This window comes from Thalassophryne amazonica, chromosome 5 (assembly GCF_902500255.1).
Source record: "Thalassophryne amazonica chromosome 5, fThaAma1.1, whole genome shotgun sequence".
Lineage (NCBI taxonomy): Eukaryota > Metazoa > Chordata > Actinopteri > Batrachoidiformes > Batrachoididae > Thalassophryne > Thalassophryne amazonica.
Genome location: NC_047107.1, coordinates 33,780,766 through 33,796,851, shown reverse-complemented (window position 1 = coordinate 33,796,851; position 16,086 = coordinate 33,780,766). Strand labels below are relative to the sequence as shown.

General features: G+C 39.2%; 1 protein-coding gene across 4 annotated transcripts; it reads left to right on the top strand.

Moving 5' to 3' along the window:
• Positions 1-731: 731 nt before the first annotated feature.
• On the top strand, positions 732-15,267 carry c5h9orf78 (chromosome 5 C9orf78 homolog). Of its 4 annotated transcripts, none has more exons than XM_034169949.1 (10): positions 733-930; positions 1,088-1,147; positions 3,941-3,992; positions 5,105-5,175; positions 5,289-5,366; positions 7,352-7,592; positions 7,626-7,845; positions 7,933-8,037; positions 11,499-11,501; positions 15,115-15,267. In XM_034169949.1, exons 1-10 carry the CDS (start codon positions 851-853, stop codon positions 15,210-15,212), a joined length of 1,008 nt encoding a protein of 335 aa, XP_034025840.1. In that variant the 5' UTR covers positions 733-850; the 3' UTR covers positions 15,213-15,267. The 4 variants fall into 4 exon arrangements, with proteins under 4 accessions (XP_034025841.1, XP_034025840.1, XP_034025842.1 ...); XM_034169951.1 differs by having other exon boundaries at positions 737-930; positions 7,352-7,549; positions 7,709-7,845; XM_034169950.1 differs by lacking the exon at positions 11,499-11,501 and having other exon boundaries at positions 732-930.
• Positions 15,268-16,086: the final 819 nt, after the last annotated feature.

Here is a 16,086-nt window from a genome sequence, read left to right as displayed (position 1 = left end):
GTATATATATATATATTAGGGCTGCAGCTATAGAATATATTTGAAATTGAGTATACTGATAGCTAGCTAGCTAACTAGATAGATAGATAGTTTTTTTGAAGTGATGTTATTTTAGATGCAGTTTGCCAGAGGACACCTGAGAAAGCTGTTTCACAATCGCTTAAAATACAAAACATCGACATTTATCTGCCTGTTAAATAAAGCAGCGACCGTAGGTTGCCAATCACACAGAATACAAGAACAGCTTGTACCGTGGAAGAACAGGCGGAAACAGGAAGAGGTCATAACCCACACAGACAGGACATGTGGGTCATGACGAACAGAGCAGGCGAAAACAGGACAGCAGTAAGTCATCATCGCCGCCATCCTGAAGCAGTGGAATGTGATTCAGCATATAAAGTGCATGTAAAGAACAAAGAAGTAAATGGGTTTCATCTCTTAAAGATACAACCCAGTGTTCTTGAAAAGAAACAAGTATTTGCATAATTAAATGAGACTGATGTTACCACTACCCCCCCCCCCCCCAAAAAAAAAAAACAAAAAAAAACAACAACAACAAACCCTTAACAGGATTTCACAGGTGTGGAACATAAGAAGAAAATAATTTTTTTAATAAACCCACTTGATTTTGTTTGTTTACTGCTAAGCTTTAGGCACTGTTCTGCACACACTGCAGTAAGGTGGCGGTCATCTAACCGGATCAATGTGTAATCCACTACACGAAGAAGAAAATAAAACGGAAGTGACGGATTGTTTTGTACGTCGGATAAACTTGTTCGCAGATTTAGCCTTCAGCTAACGCACTGACGGTCCTTTACAGCATTTCTTTGTTTAAATTAAGCTGTTAAAAATGCCGTGTGGAAAAAACTTTAGGAAGAGAAAAGATTCGTCAGATTTAGAGGAAGGAGAAGAGACGACAACAGAAGTCAGGTAAGCTTATTTAACAACAATGTTAAGATAGCTAACCTTGTGTTATCTCTGTATGAAGCTGGTTAAATGAGAATATTTGTGGTTTGTTTTTCGCTTTTTATGTTTAATTTTAAATACTAAAGGCATTGAGTAACTTGATTTTTTTTTTTTTTTTAAGATTAAAAGTGGAAGAGGCGAAAGAGCTCCAGAGTTTGCGGAGAAGACAGAAGGGAGTCAGGTAATGTCAAATAATGTTCAGTAATAACTGGTTTAAAACAAACAAACAAATAAATAAATAAATATATACAACCATGAAACAAAGATGTGCTTATAGTGTAGAATTTTCAGATTTCATTGAACCTTCCTTTTCTCTCAAAAATTCTTGAAAGGGTAGTTGTAAAACAGCTAACTGATCATCTGCAGAGGAATGGTCTATTTGAAGAGTTTCAGTCAGGTTTTAGAATTCATCATAGTACAGAAACAGCATTAGTGAAGGTTACAAATGATCTTCTTATGGCCTCGGACAGTGGACTCGTCTCTGTGCTTGTTCTGTTGGACCTCAGTGCTGCTTTTGATACTGTTGACCATAAAATTTTATTACAGAGATTAGAGCATGCCATAGGTATTAAAGGCACTGCGCTGCGGTGGTTTGAATCATATTTGTCTAATAGATTACAATTTGTTCATGTAAATGGGGAATCTTCTTCACAGACTAAAGTTAATTATGGAGTTCCACAAGGATCTGTGCTAGGACCAATTTTATTCACTTTATACATGCTTCCCTTAGGCAGTATTATTAGACGGTATTGCTTAAATTTTCATTGTTACGCAGATGATACCCAGCTTTATCTATCCATGAAGCCAGAGGACACACACCAATTAGCTAAACTGCAGGATTGTCTTACAGACATAAAGACATGGATGACCTCTAATTTCCTGTTTTTAAACTCAGCTAAAACTGAAGTTATTGTACTTGGCCCCACAAATCTTAGAAACATGGTGTCTAACCAGATCCTTACTCTGGATGGCATTACCCTGACCTCTAGTAATACTGTGAGAAATCTTGGAGTCATTTTTGATCAGGATATGTCATTCAAAGCGCATATTAAACAAATATGTAGGACTGCTTTTTTGCATTTACGCAATATCTCTAAAATCAGAAAGGTCTTGTCTCAGAGTGATGCTGAAAAACTAATTCATGCATTTATTTCCTCTAGGCTGGACTATTGTAATTCATTATTATCAGGTTGTCCTAAAAGTTCCCTAAAAAGCCTTCAGTTAATTCAAAATGCTGCAGCTAGAGTACTGACGGGGACTAGAAGGAGAGAGCATATCTCACCCATATTGGCCTCTCTTCATTGGCTTCCTGTTAATTCTAGAATAGAATTTAAAATTCTTCTTCTTACTTATAAGGTTTTGAATAATCAGGTCCCATCTTATCTTAGGGACCTCGTAGTACCATATCACCCCAATAGAGCGCTTCGCTCTCAGACTGCAGGCTTACTTGTAGTTCCTAGGGTTTGTAAGAGTAGAATGGGAGGCAGAGCCTTCAGCTTTCAGGCTCCTCTCCTGTGGAACCAGCTCCCAATTCAGATCAGGGAGACAGACACCCTCTCTACTTTTAAGATTAGGCTTAAAACTTTCCTTTTTGCTAAAGCTTATAGTTAGGGCTGGATCAGGTGACCCTGAACCATCCCTTAGTTATGCTGCTATAGACGTAAACTGCTGGGGGGTTCCCATGATGCACTGTTTCTTTCTCTTTTTGCTCTGTATGCACCACTCTGCATTTAATCATTAGTGATCGATCTCTGCTCCCCTCCACAGCATGTCTTTTTCCTGGTTCTCTCCCTCAGCCCCAACCAGTCCCAGCAGAAGACTGCCCCTCCCTGAGCCTGGTTCTGCTGGAGGTTTCTTCCTGTTAAAAGGGAGTTTTTCCTTCCCACTGTAGCCAAGTGCTTGCTCACAGGGGGTCGTTTTGACCGTTGGGGTTTTACATAATTATTGTATGGCCTTGCCTTACAATATAAAGCGCCTTGGGGCAACTGTTTGTTGTGATTTGGCGCTATATAAAAAAATTGATTGATTGATTGATTGATTGATTCAACGGGATTAACAAAACTATTGTTGCTTTAAGCGTTACAGCCATTTATGTACAAAGTTCCTCCATTTTCAGAGTCTATACGTAATTGGACAACATAAAATTAAGGATTATTGTTAATCCCAATCATGATTTTTCCAACCGTTTTTTAAAAGACAAGTCAGGGGATGGATACATAAACATTTCCAAGTAACTGAACATGTTTTGGACTTCATTTGCAAGAATCGTAAAGAAATGCAAACAGTTTGGTGCTCTTTGGAATATCTGTCTGAAGGAGCCAGTTGTCAAAAACTGAGTTATTGTGAAAGAAGAACTCTCGTGAGGGAAGGCACTAAGACACCTATAACAACGCTGAAGGAGTAATAAGATTCTGCGAATGTGATTACAGAAAGCATGTGCAGTAGTGATGCGCAGGTCAAGGTTTTTGAAAACCTGCACCCATCTGTTATGAGAGCCAATCTGCTCTTCCCGACCACAAAAAAATGCGGTGAGCTGCTACCCGACCTGACTCCATGGAGGGAAGAAAGCCCATGGGTCTAAACATGCACACTCTTTCGCGCTCGCATATGCACATACGCGTTCATGTCACACACACACACTTTCTCTCTCGCTTCCTCTCTCATACATACATACACACACACACACACACACACACACACACACACACACACACACACACACACACACACACACACACACACACACACACACACACACACACACACACACACACACACACACACACACTTTCGCATCCAAAACCGTGACATCTGGCACATTAAAAAAATAAAAATAAAATAGACTACAGTTTTTTCTTTGTGAAAACTGATTACTGACAGCCTGTAAATGTGTTTATATTATTGTATTATAATTAATATTTTGCAGTTTGTGACATTTTTGGAGTGTGAATTAATGTTAATATTCCTCTTTAAGTGTGAGTGCCTTGTTGGTTGGAGAGAAACTTCCACCAGAGGCTGAACTTGATGTAAGTAACCCTTCTAATTCTATTTTATGCTTTTCTTACACATCATTAGTGGAGCCAGAGGGATTTGCAAGACTATTGCAATCACTTTGTGTGTGTGTGTGTGTGTGTGTGTGTGTGTTCACATCTAGACAAATGTCGCAGGAACCACTTGGCTGTTTCAGTCATATTGCACTTGTGAATTGCCATGAATACATCTCAACATGACATCACTATGAAAGTCAAGGTCATAGGCTGAAACGTTTTGCCAAAACCTTGAAAATATGAGAACTAGAATAATGACTTCAGATGCATATGAATCAACAAACGTAGTACCATCTGCTGATTTGTACGTGATGTCTTGACAAAAAAGCAGAGTACTCTCTGCTGTCATCCAATGACAGTGACATTAAATGATTTTTTAAAATCACATTTTATGCAATAAACAGAGTTTGAAGGATGATATCAGTGGTGTATGCATAAACAAATAGCTTACTGATTTGCATGTGACATGATAATGATGACTGTATGCCATCATGTGATAGTAAACGATACAACAAAAAAAAGAAAACCCACATTTTTTTCAGTCACCCAAAAAACTAGGAAGAGCTACAAGGATCGAGCGTACACATGAAACAGAAAATAGAATGTCAGACTAATGTAGTGTGCCACAGTGCTGTTCCTTAAGGTCCAGAGTGCTGTATATTTTCCATTTGTCTCTGATCTACTCAGACCAGATTAGCTCAGCCAGGTGTGTTCATCCAATCAACACCTGAATGAATTATGGAATTCACCTGATTTGGCTCATTATGTGCAGTTAGAGCAGGGAGGAGTGGAAAATATGCAGTATTTTGGGTCCAGGGGATCAGGATTGGGAAATACTGTTTAATATACATATGTGATATGAGAATGATGTCCTGGTTTATAGTGACTATTAAGCCTCATCTGTATGAGTCTGTTCTGTACTAGTCTGTTTATAAATGAGTATTTCCTCACTTCATTTGATTGATTTGTTGTGATCATCACTGCTGCTGTCTTTGCAATATTTGCCAACATGTCAATACTATGAATTCTCTGAATGCTTGTTTTGTTAAGTAGCTTATTGGTTCATAATTCACTGTTAAATGTTGTTGCAGAATGATCCTTTTAAACTGAAGACCGGTGGGGTTGTAGACATGAAGAAAATCAAAGACAGGAATCGAGACATGTAAATAAATATATGACTACTCGTTGACACTCAATCAGTGGGTTTAACAGACTGTGTGTGTGTGTATACACCTTGACAAAGTGAGTAATTAGTGTCCTGTGTTCTACATGCAGGACAGATGATGAGACTGAACTCAACTTGGGTTCATCTTTTTCAGCTGAAACCAACAGAAGAGATGAGGATGCAGACATGTATGTAACTTTTTTTTTCTTCTTCTCCAGTTACAAATTGTGTGCATGCAGTCATTGCTCTTTTTTTTTGTAGGAAATTGTGAAAGTGCATACTTCAAAAAGCTCCAACTGTAAATGTAAAATTTGACATTTTAATAAAATATTGCAGTAATTATTTAGTTCTAAAGATTCCCCCCAATTAGTTATTAGTACTGCATAGAAATAAAAACTTACCATGTTATTACATAAATACGAGGTCTGTCCAAAAAGTATTGTACCTTTTTTATTTTTTGCAAAAACCATATGGATTTGAATCACGTGTGATTGCATCAGCCAAGCTTGAACCTTCATGCGCATGCGTGAGTTTTTTCATGCCTGTCGGTTACGTCATTCGCCTGTGAGCAGGCTTTGAGTGAGCAGTGGTCCACCCCTCTCATCGGATTTTTATTGCGAATAAATGTCTGAACGATTTGGAGCTTTGCTGCATCAAATTTTTTCCAGAAACTGTGAGAGACCTCCAGGTGGACACAGTTCGGAAAATTTAGATGGCATTCAGTGACGATTTTATGGGGATTACACAGATTAAGGAGTGCTCCAGCCGGTTTAAAGACCGCCCACAGCGTCTGAGAGTGCGGCGCGCTCCGAGCGCCGATCGACAGGCTCAAACCCCGCTCAAACAACCAGATCATTTCCAACGTGAAGGCTTTGTTGATCCGGGACGTCATCTGACTTTTCACAAAAAAGGCGTGGACATCAGCACTTTTTTGGCACATTCTACTGTTACAGGAGTTTTTTTCATGGAAAGAGAAGCGGAGGATTGCGCCACCATGCTGCTCATGGCGCGGGACAAAACCACCTCCGTGTTGGTCTCACAGGACGGCTTTCAGATGGCTCAGACGGCTTCCGGTTGCTTTTCAGTCGTGTGAGTATCTGAGAAATTGTGCATGAGCTGGACATGCCCCAACATGTCCTGTGAGGCTTCATCACGGCGTTGCTTTGCGCCATGCGGCTCCACCGCGATGCGCGGAGTTCCTCTGCTCCTCTTTCCATGACAGAAACTCCTGTAACAGTGGAATGTGGTGTTCATTTCTAAACTGGATGCTGTCTTGATCCGGTATGTCGTCTGACTAGCACAGGAATTGCGGAAGATGTGGACATCAGCACTTTTTCGGCACATTGAGACAGACGTGCGGAGGAACTCCGCGTGTCGTGGCAGAGCCGCATGGCGCAAAGCACCGCCGTGATGAAGCCTCACAGGACATGTTGGGGCATGTCCAGCTCATGCACAATTTCTCGGATACTCACACGACTGAAAAGCAACCGGAAGCCGTCTGAAAGCCACCTGAAAGCCGTCCTGTGAGACCAACACGGAGGTGGTTTTGTCCCGCACCGTGAGCGGCATGGTGGCGCGTCCCTCCGCTTCTCTTTCCATGAAAAAACTCCTGTAACAGTAGAATGTGCCGAAAAAGTGCTGATGTCCACGCCTTCTGCCTTTTTTGTGAAAGTTAGACGACGTCCCGGATCAACAAAGCCTTCACGTTGGAAATGATCTGGTTGTTTGAGCGAGGTTTGAGCCTGTCGATCGGCGCTCGGAGTGCGCTGCGCTCTCAGACGCTGTGGGCGGCCTTTAAACCGGCTGGAGCACTCCTTAATTTGTGTAATCCCCATAAAATCGCTGAAAGCCATCTAAATTTTCCGAATGGTGTCCAGCTGGAGGTCTCTCACAGTTTCTGGAAAAATTTGATGCAGCAAAGCTCCAAATCGTTCAGACATTTATTCGCAATAAAAATCTGACGAGAGGGGTGGACCACTGCTCACACAAAGCCTGCTCACAGGCGAATGACGCAACCGACAGGCGTGAAAAAACTCACGCATGCGCACGAAGGTTCAAGCTTGGCTGATGCAATCACACGTGATTCAAATCCATATGGTTTTTGCAAAAAATAAAAAGGTCCGATACTTTCTGGACAGACCTCATATTAAATCGTTGACTGATATTAATGCAGGATGAAATACATCGAGACAGAGCTAAAAAAGAAGAAAGGATTGGAGGAAGCTGAAGAACAGAAAGTAAAGGTGAAAAATGCTGAAGACCACCTGTATGAGCTGCCTGAGAACATCAGAGTTAACTCCGCCAAGAAGACTGAGGAGATGTTGTCCAATCAGATGCTGAGCGGTATCCCAGAGGTTGATCTGGGCATCGAGTATGTAACAAGGAAAAATCTCAACATGATCACATCTTTAAAAAAAAAAAATCCTCAAAAGATTTATTTTAATCTCAAAGCAGTGTGTGTTTTAAGGCATGTTAGTCATTTTTACGTCTTACAGAATTGTTCAATGTTTAATGATAATTTAATTTACAGTGCAAAGATAAAAAATATAATCCAGACAGAGGAAGCAAAAGCCAAGCTGTTGGCAGAGCAGAGAAACAAGAAAAAAGACCTCAGCACGTCATTTGTACCAACCAACATCGCCGTCAACTATGTCCAGCACAATCGATGTGAGTTCTCTCACTCTGAAATCCTGGTTTAGTGGTAGAAGGTAACCAGAGACAACTCACTGGTTAACTGTGTATGTCTTGTCACAGTCTATCATGAGGATGCAAATGCACCCCAGAGGCACCACAGACACAGAGACGAGCCCAAAGCCAGGCCGCTACGTGTGGGCGACACTGAGAAACCAGGTCCAGAGGGTAAGAGGCACCACAGTCACACTAATACTGCCAGGCTCATAAATATTTGGACATGTATGCAGTGACTGTTCTCGCAGTGCAACACAGTATATTTGAGCTGAAAGCAAAATATGTGGTAAATTCCAGACCTTTATATTCCAACTTTAGCTTGATATAGGACTTAATGGCACTTTTTGGAAGCAGTCCCTCTTTAAGAATCCCAACACTAGTGGGGTGCCAAATATATACAACCCCTGGCAATAATTATGGAATCACTGGCCTGGGAGGATGTTCATTCAGTTGTTTAATTTTGTAGGAAAAAAGCAGATCACAGACATGACACAAAACTAAAGTCATTTCAAATGGCAACTTTCTGGCTTTAAGAAACACTATAAGAAATCAGGAAAAAAAATTGTGGCAGTCAGTAGCGGTTACTTTTTTAGACCAAGCAGAGGGAAAAATATATGGACTCACTAAATTCTGAGGAATAAATTATGGAATCACCCTGTAAATTTTCATCCCCAAAACTAACACCTGCATCAAATCAGATCTGCTTGTTAGTCTGCATCTAAAAAGGAGTAATCACACCTTGGAGAGCTGTTGCACCAAGTGGACTGACATGAATCATGGCTCCAACATGAGAGATGTCAGTTGAAACAAAGGAGAGGATTATCAAACTCTTAAAAAAGGGTAAATCATCACACAATGTTGCAAAAGATATTGGTTGTTCACAGTCAGCTGTGTCTAAACTCTGGACCAAATACAAACAACATGGGAAGGTTGTTAAAGGCAAACATACTGGTAGACCAAAGAAGACATCAAAGCGTCATGACAGAAAACTTAAAGCAATATGTCTCAAAAATCGAAAATGCACAACAAAACAAATGAGGAACAAATGGGAGGAAACTGGAGTCAACGTCTGTGACCAAACTGTAAGAAACCGCCTAAAGGAAATGGGATTTACATACAGAAAAGCTAAACGAAAGGCATCATTAACACCTAAACAGAAAAAAAACAAGGTTACAATGGGCTAAGGAAAAGCAATCATGGACTGTGGATGACTGGATGAAAGTCATATTCAGTGATGAATCTCGTATCTGCATTGGGCAAGGTGATGATGCTGGAAATTTTGTTTGGTGCCGTTCCAATGAGATTTATAAAGATGACTGCCTGAAGAGAACATGTAAATTTCCACAGTCATTGATGATATGGGACTGCATGTCAGGTAAAGGCACTGGGGAGATGGCTGTCATTACATCATCATTAAATGCACAAGTTTACGTCGATATTTTGGACACTTTTCTTATCCCATCAATTGAAAGGATGTTTGGGGATGATGAAATCATTTTTCAAGATGATAATGCATCTTGCCATAGAGCAAAAACTGTGTAAACATTCCTTGCAAAAAGACACATAGGGTCAATGTCATGGCCTGCAAATAGTCCGGATCTTAATCCAATTGAAAATCTTTGGTGGAAGTTGAAGAAAATGGTCCATGACAAGGCTCCAACCTGCAAAGCTGATCTGGCAACAGCAATCAGAGAAAGTTGGAGCCAGATTGATAAAGAGTACTGTTTGTCACTCATTAAGTCCATGCCTCAGAGACTGCAAGCTGTTATAAAAGCCAGAGGTGGTGCAACAAAATACTAGTGTGTTGGAGCGTTCTTTTGTTTTTCATGATTCCATAATTTTTTCCTCAGAATTGAGTGATTCCATATTTTTTCCCTCTGCTTGGTCTAAAAAAGTAACCGTTACTGACTGCCACAATTTTTTTTCTTGATTTCTTATAGTGTTTCTTAAAGCCAGAAAGTTGCCATTTGAAATGACTTTAGTTTTGTGTCATGTCTGTGATCTGCTTTTTTTCAACAAAATTAAACAACTGAATGAACATCCTCCGAGGCCGGTGATTCCATAATTTTTGCCAGGGGTTGTACATGTACATGTTCTTAAATTTAAGCAGGAAATCAGATCTTGAAGCTCATTACTTCCACTGACGTCCATAAGATACAGTACAAACATCATATGAGTACAAATACTTTTGGACAGTTGCAAACATAGGTACACATACACATTTGCTAAAATGTTTCAAACTCAATTTTCCCCAACTGCATGTTATTTATTTTTTGGGTGTCTATTTTGTTATCCTCTGCTGGCCATGAGGCCAAATGGGGTACCATAATTTCTGAAGTATAACTTACCTTTTTTTTCTGTATTTGGAGCACTTTAATTTGGATTTTTTTGTGCTTTGTTGTAGTGTACTGTTATTACTTTACTGTAGTTTATTTTGTATAGTACTTTGACTTCTGGGGGAAGTCTTATAAATCATTATTATTGTTATTAATAACAAACGCATGATATTTCTCTGTATATAAATTACACCGGCGTTTAAGCTGTAGGGCCCGCTAAAGTAGGGGAAAAATCCTTGTATTCGTAATTTCAATATAGTTTCTGATTATGCTTTTGAAATTTGATGTCATTACAAAATTTAGATGCAACAATTCAAGTGTTTCACAAACCTTCAAGCAGTGTTCTGTACGTGTGTGTGTGTATATATATATATATATATTTGCACCTGTCAAAAAATGCTTCTTGAAGAGAAAACAAAAACATATACTGTATAAATCACACTGGACTATAAGATTTTTTTTTTGTGTGTGTTATGCACTCTGTAATTTGGGATTTTTTTGCATTGTGTATTTTTTATTACTGTCTTATTTTATTTTCAAAGTTTATTTAGTTTAGTGCTTTGATTCTTGAGAAAGTTCTACATAAACAGTCATTATAATTACTATTATTAATGTCAAACTTATGAATTTTCAGTATATAAGTCGCACTGGAATATATCATAGGGCTTCCCAAAATAGCAAAAAAAAAAAAAAAAAAAAAAAAAAAACCCCAAACAAACAAACAAAAAAAAACAACAAAAAAACTACGACTTAGCTATATTCCAGGAAATATTGTGTTTCTGCAACTTTTGTGGCATCAACAGTGAGCACTGTGTTTACAACATCACTCGCACAAGACGGCTGCCCGAGCTGCTCGTTGCAGGCTGCTGCAGTGAATGATGATGTTCCCTTGAGGGTTTATTCATCTCTATGTCAGCAACACAGCTGGTTATTTTTATTTCTAAATGCAGTATCAGAATACAAAAGGCACACTTCAGTACACTGTAATCCTAATTTGTCTATCAAAGTGATCTAGACGACACTTTATACAATTAACCATGGATGCTTAGGAGGAAAAAAAAGACAGCAATGTGATTCATCTATAATATTCAAGACAGCAAAAGTTGGAAAACTAAGGGAAGGTCTGGAGGAATTGCCCCCCCCAATGAAATTTTGAGAATATAAGTGCCCTGTGGTGCATTCTGGTACATTCTTTGGGCTAAATTTGGACCTGAAATAGCTGTTAAATTTCTCTTGTGATCTCATGCAGTATGGCACATGTGGCTTTTGAATGCATGTTGTGCCATCCTGTAGGAGCACGTACAGAATATAACACAATATTTACAAATATAGGTAAATCTTGATGAAAACTTTAGTTTGTTTTTGATTGGGCTCAAAGACGAAGCAATTAAAAATCATAACTCTCAACTAAATAACTTCATAACTGCTTTCAGACGAGGTGAAGAGATATAATACTGAAGCCACTCGATTACTATTATTCATTCAATAATGCACAACAATAAAATGTTAAATTTGTTTAAATGATCCATCTCAGTCTGAGCCAAAACACCTCTAAGAATCTGAACCTGAATTTTTTTTTTTTTTTTGATTTTATACAGAAATTTATTTGATTTTCTTTTTCAACAGGGGTTTACCCATCCCACTGTGTAATTTGTTTCATGTTTTTTCAATACAAGATGTTTCTCATGGAAAGAGGCTACATAGGAACTATTTAAGATTCCATCGATTTGGCAGGCGATTTAACACCCCCCCCCCCCCCCCCCAAAAAAGACATGGCCACATACTAAAATTTCGTGGTGGATGGTGCCATTGGTGGTAACAGACTTCAATGATCGCCGTGTTTTACTCCCGAAGCATTACATTTATCATACAACAATACCAAAATATCACAGAATTTACTTGTTTAAATATCAGCATTAAATTATTGCCATACCTGTATTTATCTTGTGTAATATTGGAAATAAACAATGAGAAACTGACGAGGTAGAAAATTTGTTGAACAGTGCTGTGAGATTTGCACGGGAAGCAGGCAGGAAATTGTCTGGAACATCGAGACGTTGCGTATTTACTACCTTCACAAGAGCGTATGGCGAAAAGCGATTCCGCGTGGAGTGTCGTCATCACCCCTCACTCACTCTGCCTCCAGTGTTACCGTTGCAGGGTACGGATGCGGGCCCCGCAGAGAATCCAAGTCATTAAAAAGATACAAACCTCTCTGTGGCCATGGAGCTCTGCGGCTGCAGTTTATTTCCGCAAGAAGTCTATCCTTGCGGGCTGCCGGGGCGCTCCGCATCAAAACAAAAGTGTTTCCATGCTCGCTTGTGTAGAAATGTTCGAGCAGTCTCTGGACCTGTTGCCAGAGTTGTCTGCAGCTCCGCACAGCAGACGGGGGCGGTGTGAGTGGCCCGCTGCGGCGCTTACCGAGCAGACTCGGTAAGTGCATCGGAGGCAGTGAGAACGAGGCCTCATTTTTTCAACCAGTGAGAATGCGCGTTGAACTGTCTGTATACCAAAATGGCGGCCTCCTTCTCTGGTAAACAAACCACTTTCTGATGATCGATTTCAAAGGAATTTGGGCGTTTTATGGCAAAATATTACTTTGTTGATTTGAAGAAATAACAAATGTTCCGCTATTTCTTTCAGACGGCAAGAATTTACAAAAAGATGGAAAACCGTCCAAAGACGGCAAATAAGCATCCCTGATTAACACTGCCATCTACTGGATGGGAGTGTGAATAGACCAACATACTTGGGAATGTCAAACAGTTTTACGCTCAGAATGTCTCAGTATAAGTGGATCACTGATCATGCGCATTGTAAAAACCAAAACACAAGTTACAGTAACTCTACAGGGGGTATCAAAATTGGCATTTAAAAAAAAATTCACAACCTTTGTATCATTTTAAAGTACTACAATTCGCCTTACTGAGATGTCCCATAATCCCTTGCACACCAGAGCTGCTTGTCAAAATAACACTGAGAAACCACATGACAATTGCAAATGAACATTATATGACCAAAATGTAATTTTTATGCCTTTCATAACATTTTTAAGACACTGCTGCATGAGACCCTGAAAACTTGCTAAAACAAATATTTCAAGTATTCCGTGTCTGCTACGTTTAACCTGCGTGGACCTTCATAAATACAAACCGAATTTCAACATTTTATATATATTACTCTGGAACAAACAGTGCTGTAAAGGACAATAAACAGGATGTTAAAGAGCAAACTTCAGTTTCCTCCAGAATGACATGAACATGAAGTGATCACGGTTCATAGCAATTCCCCGCCCACTGTAAATAACGGAGAAACAACCTAAGCTTCTTGCAGCACTGTAAAAAAAAAAAAAAAAAAAAAAAAAAAAAAAAAAAAAAAAAAAACCTGTTGTTTTTACGGTAAAACTCCGGCAGCTGTGGTTGCCGAAACACTACCATAAAGTTACAGTAAAACATTTTCTTCATTTACTATTGATACTGTTGATTTTACGGCTAAAAAATGTACATCGTTCCATATTATACTGTGAAAAAAAAAAAAAGTTTTAACCTTTAAAAAAAAATTGTTTTACTTGGAAAATTTACATAAAACAAACACATCTATAAATCCAGATCATATATTCACGAGAGTTTTAGGCACAATATACCAAGACTTTTATGTTGGGATACTGATGGTGTTGTTCGTGCGCAGCAGGTAAATTGCAGCCAGATCAGACTGTCTCAATGCAAACTCTCCTAAATCTTGTGACATTTTGCAGGATTTGAATCCCCCACATAAAACGTATAGTTGGTCTATTCACATCCAGTAGATGGCAGTGTTCTATGCATTTTGATGGGGGGGAGGGGTTGTTAGGGCAGATCGTTTGAATTAACCATAATGCCTTTTGGCATGTGTCTGCTTAAAGCTCAAACCTTCATAACTAGCGCCTAACACAAAACTGGCTTAGCTGTGTACTGAATCAATACTAAGTTAGTCATTTGCTGTAACTGCCGCTATATTTTTTTTTGCAGTTTCTCGGTTTAGCAATATAAAAGTTAATTTTTCAGTTAGCGGATTAGCAGTTATCGAAACGTTTTGGTGAGCTGTCCCCACCACTGCATACAAGGTTATTTTAAAAAAATTTCAGTGGGTTACCAGTTTACATTTCTGACGTCATGAATCTCATGCTGTCATCAGTTCCTTAGTGGTAAACCCAAATATCTGGTGGACCTTTGAGAACTAGCGTTTAATTGCTGGGTGATAATTTGGACTGCTTCCTCAGTGATGTGAAATCTGTATGGCCCCAAGGTTCTTATAATTTGTATAACAGATTGTACAGTTAACTGTAGTACCAAGAAACTTTTTCAGATTATTAATGAGGAACCTGACTTGTGGGGATCCAGAATTGTGTTCCAGAATCCTGGGTTTAATTCTTGTCTTTTTTGTTGGTTTTTTTTTCCCCCTTGCTCCTAAATACACTAGTTGTATACAGTAGTCTTAAATACCACTGAATCTTCTCCAATTAACCGTTCATTAAGCACATTAGTCATTTAGAAGCTTAGAAAAGTAATTCCATTCTGGAATCTTTCATGTTTGGTAGCTGTGAACTGGTGACCCCCTGAAAATCTGAGTGACCAACAACTGGAACAAACACACCTTTATATGGAAATAAAGTATTATTCTGACTTAACCCATGTACATGTTGTTTGATAAATTGTGATGTCTGCCTCAACCCTGAGTCTGAAAGTTTTTGGCTGAGCTGTATGTACTGTACATTTGTCCACAACTGTACCTGTTGGTAAGTTAGCTCCTCCAGAATCCTGCTATAATCAGTCTACACATGGCAGTAGTAGTTTAAGTAGCAGTCACTTGGCATGTACTTAATTCTATTTAGTTGTTGACATGATTTTACTGTATGTTTGTTTTTAATCCTCAGCACCGTCGCCACCAAACTACCGCAAACGTCCAAACAACGAGAAGGCCACAGATGACTACCACTACGAAAAATTCAAGAAGATGAATCGCCGTTATTGAGGACTTGGATTTGTAATAAATATTGACTCAAACCCATCTAATCTGAGCCATCACACCCTTTTGTGGGATCATTTACCCCCCCCAAAGAACACCAAGAGTTAAATTTTGTAAATACTGTACATAACTCCCATGGGTCGTCTATGTACACATCAGATTTATGTGCAATGAGAATTTCATGTCCACACCTGATGATTAGGAATGCTGTCTGATAATAATCAATAAAATTCATAAAGACATGGAGCCAGTTAAGTCTTGATCAATCATAACATAGACAAGTAGTAGTACTGACTCAGATCTCCTATGTGAACATTTTAGTTTCACTGTTTAAAATTTGAATTCAATTTCAATTTATTTTCCTTTATATAGCGCCAAATCACAACAGAGTTGCCTCAAGGTGCTTCACACAGGTAAGGTCCAACCTTACCAACCCCCAGAGCAACAGTGGTAAGGAAAAACTGTGACCCTCTGCTTGGGCCATGCTACAGACATAAATTACAGAAAGAATTCACAGAACAATTCACGGATGAATATACAAGAATTGCTGTTGGTGCACAGGACAGAGGGTCGCCAACACAAATAAAACTCCCATCTCTGGATGGAGCTGCACCTTAAACGGAGAAAAAACAGAATCAGGCATCAGAAAGACAAAAAAAAAAAATATAATTTGCCAGCATTAATCAACAAGAAAAACAGAAGAAATACTAAGGTGATCAAAATTTGGATTTCAGTCACTGTGTACATGGGTGATTCTTTAACTACGGGCACTACTGGCCTTGTAAATGTAATTTCCACCACACCATTGCCTTACAATATAAAGCGCCTTGGGGCAACTGTTTGTTGTGATTTGGCGCTATATACATGTGCTCTGATGTCA